An 8,441-nucleotide genomic window follows, 5' to 3' on the forward strand; every position below is an offset into this window, starting at 1 on the left:
TAAACCTTAGCCTTTCTTCCCTTCAATAAAGTTCTATTAACAACCTTCTCTAAGGCGGATAACTATGCTCTGCAAGGCATCTCGTCTAGTTGCTAATGGGTCTGTAACTGATAAATGTCGTGAAACAGCAGCGCGCAACAACACAGATTCTACAACTGGATAACTGATACAATGTCCAAAGTAACTGAAAAAAAATTGTTGCAGTAAAAAGATTAAAAGATTGTTTTTTGATAACAAAAGATTAGAAGTTTCTATTCAACAAATATTATTGAAAGGGATGCATTTGCCACAAGTATAAGAAGACTTGATTAGGGAAGAAAATGAATTAGCATGGGTTAACAACAAACCAGTAATGAACTCCAAAATAGATCAGGAATGCCCGAGATGTACAGGCAACATAAAGTACGACGACCCGACTTTTCAGAAGCTTAAAACCATACAAGCATGCTCCCAAGTTCCAATCTGATTGAATGAAAAGCTAGTGAATTCATTACTTACCACAAAGAAATAAGAAATTATTTCCCAATATGAGTCAGAAAAGGAGACATATATATGCAGAAAATGAACTACCAAGGATTATCACGGCAGCTGATGTTGTAGCCCCAAGCCAGTTTGATTCCTTTGTTGTCAAACCATACAGGATAGAATACACAAGAAGTACTACAAGTGAACCAACATAGAGAAGTCCAAGATGCAGAGCCCTGCAGATCCCAAGTTAAAAGTGAAGAAGAGTAAATTATAGACTTCAGAGAAAATGTTGAAAAGATACTGCAAAAAAATGAGAACCTACTAAACACATAATATAAAAAGTCCCATAAAGCTTTCTAAAAGATGTATATGTGTGTATTGCAGGTAAACCCACATGACTTTAATTTTCAGGTGCTTCACTTTTATGTTTTTCGCAAATCCTGATATGTATGTACAGCAATGCCTCATATGCAAATCCTGATATGGCGGACAAGCAACCAATTAATCATTACCAACGTGGTTGCCTACACCTTTTAAGTTAGAAGATTTTTCTTCAACTTCCATTACTAATATGATAAACTACTTTTTATACTAACAGCTACTTTTGATGGTCTCAACCCATCATTCCTGGGCATTACTACAAGTGCGTGCTATACTCACTAACATAAACGAACTAGCCTTGAACCCATCTAACCCCATCAACCCAAAAGCCTCCAATGCCAACTCCCACTCCTCAAATTTACAAAGAGCATTTATCAAAGAATTCCAAGAAACTTGATCTCTCTGACTAATCCTATCAAACACTTTATAAACATCATGAATACTCCCACCACACCCCCCAAGTAAATGGCTAATAGAATTCACCACGGTGACTGATGTCGTATCATAGCTAAATTTAATAATAGCCCCATGAATCTATTTTCTAAGATTCGAGTTCGGAAGACCAGTAACAACTTTCAGAATAGCAGGGAAAACAAAAATTTTAACACGTATCACCTTCAACATTCATCTGTATATATGTAAAGATTGCTTCTTTGAGGCAGTTTAAGTGTACTTAGGACCCAAGAGTATCGATTCATGAAGCTATATATAGAGGGTATTTTTGAGCTTCACTCAAAAAGACACCCAATACTCCATAGTCTATACAAACAGAAACTACATAGGTGCACCAAAAGAAAAGTACTACAGAATATTTTTAAAGCTCAAAGCAACAAGAGCATAGATGAAAAATACAATTTTAGCATATTTGCGACAGTGACTATACCAGTTAACCACATTGGAGCAATATGAACAAAAGTTATCTGCATAACACCAACAAAAGTACAATTTCCATCAAGCAGCTACATCATAATTGGCAAACGGCATTAATTTGATTTCCTATCAGTGGAAAAGGACAGCATGTAAAACGAATAATCAGGGCAGAGGAGATAATGTATCAAACATGGCTGCAGAACCTCGGTTGCACTACAAATAAGGCCTCGGTTTCACAAATTACTAACACCAACTGATAATCGATGAAAATCAACAAGGGATGGCTCTGCGCAATTTTGTCTTATACCTTCACCTTGTTTTTCATCATGAGTCGTATAAATTCTCCAAACACTCCTAGATAAAGAAAGGATGCAATTAGTTTTTGATTCAACTTCAAGTAATTTTTAGTTTATAAATTTTGACTTTTTGTCTGAAAAGTTCCAATGGAAACTGAAATATGAGAGCGCTATTCGGAACACAACAACAATATAGTGAAATCCAAGTAAGTGGGGTCTTCGAGAGTAGCGTGTATACCGATCTTACCCCTACCTCGTGGAGGTAGGGAGGCTATTTTAAAAGACACTTGGTTTAAGTGAAGAAAATCAACGTAGTAATGGAAAGGAAAAATAGCAGTAAAGAAACCATGACAACCTGTTGGAAGAAACATACTATGACGACCTAAACATAGTACACAACAAATGAGAAACTACATGAATAAGATAAAATTACGATAGACACGGTGCTCTATACTACCACCAAGTCATATCCCGTCAAAAAGCAAGACAAAACTCGAATAGCTATCATGAACACAATATCAATAAAAAAATACTTTTGAATTCTACAAATTCGTTTGATGATAATTGACTTAGACAGCAGAATCCTTGATTATTATTTAATCAACATAAAGTAATTCTTGAAAAACTTTCTTTTTGTAGAAGTTATTGGCCATGTGATATTATTATTCTCAAGATTGTACTTATCATTTTTGTAAAATACTCACAATAGACATCAATATTCACTTAAAGATTACAGCTAAATAGGAGCAGTGAAACAAATCAAGTTAGGATATGTTTACAAGTATCTGAATCACGAGGCCCTTGAGATGCTTTAGGGTGGTATTAAAGTGACATCAACTTCATTTTAAATGAGGCCAGACCAGCACAACATCCGTCATTGAAATTTACATGAGTCACCTCTATGCTCTCTAAAAGAGACTAAGGGTCAACAACATAGTTGTGATTTTGCATATGTAAATTCATCAAGATTATAAACTATCTAGCTATATTACAAGTGCACACACAACCCTCCCTAGACCCCACTTGTGGGATTTAATTAGGTATGTTGTTGTTGTACGAGTGAGCACACACAACAAATCTGAAGTACAAATGGCTCTAATTTAAAATATAAACTAGACCATCATAGCTATGCAATAACTTAGTGCTCAAATGAATGTACACATTGATGAACTGAGGTGCAATTGTACAGAAAATTTGGGAGTAGACACAGATGTAAATCAGCTAGAGTTTTTTATTGAGCATGCATATACCTGGGCATTGATCTCAACATAATCTTTTGAACATTTTGTGTGAAAAATTCTGAAGGCGATAAGCCCTACCTGAGACAGACACTAAATGACAAAATCTCTTGAAAGAACCCCAATACCCAGTGTTTTTTCTATGGGTTCTCCAACTGATGTGAAAAAGGTAGTTGTCAAAGCGAACAACAGAGATATCCTCAAAACCCATAAAAAACCGAGCTCTCTTTTCCTTCGTCATCTTTGAAAACCTAATTGAAAAACAGTGCCAGTACAAATGAGAACTCACGGAATGCTAGGACTAATGTATATAGAGCTACAAATTATGATTTTTCGAACGATTCATAAATGGAACAGATAAAGGATAATAACAAAAATTTCAATTTCGTAATAGAGCTAATCATGAAATCAGGGGGTTTACGAAAAGTGATGAATTTGAAAATGAAGATTTTCATCATCCATCTGAGATGGCGGACTCATCGAGGACAAATTTGATGGAGGCAGCAAATCTTTTTCCTTTCTGAATCATCGGAGTGAAAATTTTTTGTGGATAAATTTTTGCTAAACTTAAAAGGGAGGGATATTGAAATATTTTGGAGGGATAATGAAATATTTTGAAGGGATAGTGAAATATTTTAATAAAAGTTTTAGGTCATATTTTAAAAGTGTTGTCTTTTAAATTATATTAATACCACATTTATAAATGTAGTTGTATATATGAATAAGTGTTGCCAATTAAATCATGATTTGTTTGTAAAGTGTGGCTTATACCATTAAGTACCACACTTTCAAAGCATTGCCAAAATTAACGTGGCCAAAAGCTGAAAACTAAGGCTACACTTTAAAAGTGTGGTCTTTAATAGTATAGGCCATACTTTACAAGTGTAGTCCAGAATTAGTGTGGCCAAAAGCCTAAAATGTTGTAGTGTAGACACCAATCCATCTTGTCCATACTCTACAATCAAACAATTATTTAAAGATGTAACATGATAACTTGGTGGAAAAAGAGAAAGGGAAAAGAAATGTGCAAAGAAAAATCAAGAGACGTACCTGGCACAATATAACCCAATGTTGCTAATGTTTTTGTGTATAAATCACTCTTATCTTCACCAAGCAGGTTTGAAATGCCAAAGTCGCTTAGGTGGGCAACCATATCCTCGTCCAGCAAGTCATTACTAGGCTTTAGATCACAGTGGATCACATGGAAGGAGCACCCATGGTGAAAATATTCCAATGCGCATGCCACATCTATCATTATGCTTAGCCTCTGCCTAATGTCTACGAAGTAGTTGTGCGAATACAAATACTTCTCAATACTTCCATTAGGCATATACTCGAGAACTAAAGCCTTAAAATCAAGGTTGGAACATCTAGTAATGACTTTTATGAGATTCCTATGGCAAAGGCTACGCAAAACTTCACATTCCGTATCAAAACTCTTGAATGCTGCATCCAGTTGTAGATTAAACACTTTAACTGCAATGGCAGTTGCACTTCTGAGAACGCCTTTGTAAATAGAGCCAAAACTCCCAGAACCAATCAAATTACTCTGGCTAAGTGCATCAGTTGCTTGGAGCAATTCATAGTATGAAATTCTTTCTCTTGTTATGGTAGACAATGAATCTGCTTGTTGAGGAGCTCTTTTACCTCTTCTATACCTTATCCATAAAAAGACAAATATGATAGGAACAAACAAAATTGCAAGTCCTAGCAAAAGAAATAGAACTAGCAAGCTTTTCCTATTTGATTTGTTCATTGATAATATGGGGCATGGCGGGGCACTAAATCTTGAAGAACCACACAATGCTTCATTGTAGATGAAAAACTGACTCGAGAGGTTCTTGAAAGGACCCCCCGAGGGTATTTCCCCATACAATTTGTTGATAGAAACATTGAAATACTTCAAGTTTTGAAGTTTCTCCATAGACTTAGGAATGATTCCAGATATATTATTGTGAGAAAGGTCTAGGAATTCCAAACCTATCATGTTGCTCATTGAGTCAGGTATAGCTCCTTGTAACTTTTTGTGTCTCAAAGAAAGGTTTGCCAGATTTTGCAAGCCTCCAATTTCTATAGGAATTCCATTTGAGAATTGATTCATTGACAGGTCTATCAGTATCGTAGCCTTTAGATTCCTAATTTCTGGAGGTAATGAACCAACCATATTGTTTGACGATAATTCAAGAACCATCATATCCTCAATATTCCATAAGCTTGATGGAATATTGGAACTCAATTCATTGGAACCGAGATGTATCTCTCTAAGCGAAGTAATGTTCCCTAAACAATTAGGAAGGGATCCTGAAAGTTGATTCTGACCCAAGTAAATAGCACCCAAATGCTGCAATTTACATATATGATCTCTACTAAATCCTATAAGTTCGTTGTTACTAAAGCTGAGACGCTGAATGTTTCTCAAGTTGCCAATTGTTGTGGGAATCGATCCAGCCAAGCTGTTCTCAGAAAGATCAAGGTCTAACAAGCTGCTTAAGTTCCAAAAATCATTTGGAGTTCGCCCTTTGACCTTGCAACTGTTGGCGTAAAATCTTATAAGAGATGTGGAAAGGTTCCCTATGGAGGCTGGAAGCATGCCATTTAGAGGGTTGAAAGATATATCAAGATCTGTTAAATTTCTTCTATAGGTTAAGGAAGTCAGGAAGCTTAATGATGAGTCACTGGTTAAATTGTTTACCGCTAAATTTAGTAACTGTAGATGAGTCAAATATCCAAGAGAATTGGGAATCAAGCCAGTGAGTTGGTTGACAGAAAGCTCTAGGATGGTAAGTTTTGAACAATTGGAGATGGAATGGGCTATAGTCCCAACAAGATTGGTTAAGTTGGCCAGATAAAGCTCTTCAATATTGGGTAAGACAGAATCTATGTTTGGTGGGAGGCTTCCCGATAGATTGTTGAGTGAAAGATCAATTATTCTTAGCCCTGATATGTTGAAGATCTCCATATCAAGCGAACCACTAAAACTATTAACCAGAAGATCAAGTTTCTCCAACTCAACGAGATTGCTTATCTTTTTGGGTATTTCACCTATCAACAAATGAAGTAAGAATACAAGTGAGATGAACTAGTTAGCTCAGTGCTTATCTATATGATTGCTTCTTTAGTTTGACTTGATGAAGAAGAATCTTGAATTGTAATTGGTAATGGGATAAGGTATTGACAAGAACTTAGAAAATTATGATCGAGCTCTATACTTCTTTTTCCTTCATTTATATTGTTATTGATCAAAGTCTTAAGAAGGATGTACATATTATTGTGCTAGTATTCATAAGATAAAAACATACCTTTGAAATGGTTAAATCCAAGATACAAGAACTGCAAGTTACTCAATCTTCCAATTTCACTATGTATTGGTCCATCAAACTCATTATATGATAAAGACAAAGTTTGAAGTTGTGAAAAATTCAGCAAACTTGTAGGCATATGACCATGAGGCTTGTTTTTGGATAGATGAAGCCCTTTGAGTATTAGGAGACCATTACAGCGGCGGACCCATGTGTAATTTTGGGGTGCTCCAGCACCCACTAAACTCGACGTAGATTAGGTATAATTATATAAGAAACACAGAATAAATGGTATAATTTATTAAAAAGCACCCAGAGAAAAAACATATGGTTGGGTGTAGTGGCTTGAGTATGTGATTCACATGTCTAGTTTTCTAGGTTAGAATCCCTACGGCTTTTGAGCACCCACAACCTTGAATTTATGGATCCGCCATTGGACCATTACATAAACCATTGGGAAGATTTCCTGATAAGCTATTGCCGGTAAATGAAATGACTTCGATCCGAGAAATATTGAAAACTGTAAATGGTACAGAACCCATAAGTTGATTATATTGTATGGCCAACCAGTTCAGGTTGTGAAGGTTGCCGATTTCTTTTGGAATGTTTCCTTGGAGAAAATTGCCAGATAAATCCAACCTCTCCAACTTCGAGGCATTCGAGAGAGACACAGGGATATGACTTTCTAAGGAATTGAATTCCAAATTCAACATTTCAAGCTTTGAAATGTTAAAAAATGAAGAGGGAAGGGGGCCGGTGAAACTATTATTCTTAAGACTTAGAACTTGAAGTTGGTGTAAGAACCCAAACCAAGAAGGAGCCTCCCCTCCAAAGATGTTGAAACTTAAATCAAGAAACTTAATCCAACGCAAGCGTGCCATTTCATGAGGTAAATTTCCATGGAAGTTGTTCCTTCCCAAGTCGAGAGAAGCAAGAAATGACAGGTTTCCAAAATCTTGTGGAATTCTTCCTATAAGAGCCATATTACAAATGTTCAAGGACTTGACTCGCTGGTGACGAGAGCCACAAGTGACTCCAACCCAATTGCAAACACAAGTAGCAGGAGACCAGCTTTCATCCAAGAAGTGAAAGGGATCCGAAATGATTTGGGATTTTAAAGAAAGAAGAGCTAATTGATCAGTGGTAGTGTTGCTTTGGGTCATGGCTGAACTAACCATAACATAGTGAAGCAAAAAAAGTAAAGAGGTGAATATTTTCTCCATAATTGCATAAATTAGTAGGAAAATGGTATGGCTAGTAACTTATGGTATTTGAGACTTTATATAGTGATAATTTTTAAGAATATCTTTTTTGGGATACTTTTCTTTTAAATCCTTTTTTGAATATTGTTCACTAATTTAATTTATTTTCCAGTTTATGTAGGGCCCAAGGACTTGTCCATTTGAAACAAACCAAATCAACTAAGTCTTGCAAACCGTGTGTTTTACACAAATTCATCGAAAAGCAAGTAAAGCTGTCAATACAAATATAACACTGAACCTTGAGAAGCGGAGAGTCAGAACTTGTATTTTATGGGTTAAAATTCATAAATAACAACATGTGTCAGGTGTTGATAACCTGGTTCTGAATTTAAATTTATACATATTTAGTGAAGTTTTTTAATAAAAATACTGAATTTGGACTAAAGCTACTTAGTTCAGTCGAATCCGTAGATAACCTTCTACCTCCATTCCGGCACATACTAAAGTGTGGACACAAATGTGTGTTTTTATTTGCTTGTGTGGGCACATCAAGAATTCAACTTTTCTTTACATTCTTGTGGTGTGTGTCTCACATTGCTGAAAATGAGAATGCAAATAGTATACATGAGTTTAAATGACAAAAAAAAAAGGGCTCTATTTTGGGCTTTTGGCTTATATTATTTCACA

The 8,441-nt window shown here is 35.7% G+C and overlaps 2 protein-coding genes across 5 annotated transcripts; both read right to left on the minus strand.

Moving 5' to 3' along the window:
• Window positions 1-15: 15 nt before the first annotated feature.
• On the minus strand, window positions 16-6,691 carry LOC124891456 (receptor kinase-like protein Xa21). Of its 4 annotated transcripts, XR_007049706.1 has the most exons (6): window positions 4,304-6,691; window positions 3,335-3,504; window positions 1,733-2,073; window positions 571-701; window positions 348-462; window positions 16-184 (listed from the first exon to the last, which is right to left on the minus strand). XR_007049706.1 is itself a non-coding variant. In XM_047403193.1 (2 exons), the coding sequence occupies exons 1-2, from the start codon at window positions 6,210-6,212 to the stop codon at window positions 3,491-3,493; spliced, it is 1,923 nt and encodes a 640-aa protein (XP_047259149.1). In that variant the 5' UTR covers window positions 6,213-6,691; the 3' UTR covers window positions 716-3,490. The 4 variants fall into 4 exon arrangements, 1 of the variants encoding a protein (XP_047259149.1); XR_007049707.1 differs by lacking the exon at window positions 1,733-2,073; XR_007049705.1 differs by having other exon boundaries at window positions 1,733-3,504.
• A 280-nt stretch (window positions 6,692-6,971) lies between these two features.
• On the minus strand, window positions 6,972-7,715 carry LOC124891455 (LRR receptor-like serine/threonine-protein kinase EFR). The gene has a single exon (XM_047403192.1). It carries the CDS (start codon window positions 7,713-7,715, stop codon window positions 6,972-6,974), a length of 744 nt encoding a protein of 247 aa, XP_047259148.1.
• Between the last annotated feature and the right edge of the window lie 726 nt (window positions 7,716-8,441).

This window comes from Capsicum annuum, unplaced genomic scaffold, assembly GCF_002878395.1.
Source record: "Capsicum annuum cultivar UCD-10X-F1 unplaced genomic scaffold, UCD10Xv1.1 ctg35797, whole genome shotgun sequence".
In the NCBI taxonomy this organism is placed as follows: domain Eukaryota; kingdom Viridiplantae; phylum Streptophyta; class Magnoliopsida; order Solanales; family Solanaceae; genus Capsicum; species Capsicum annuum.

What these genes read in the sequence shown, in the direction of transcription:
- LOC124891456 (XM_047403193.1), bottom strand. Translation starts at nt 6,212, where the DNA reads ATGGAGATCTTCAACATATCAGGGCTAAGAATAATTGATCTTTCACTC.
- LOC124891455 (XM_047403192.1), bottom strand. Translation starts at nt 7,715, where the DNA reads ATGACCCAAAGCAACACTACCACTGATCAATTAGCTCTTCTTTCTTTA.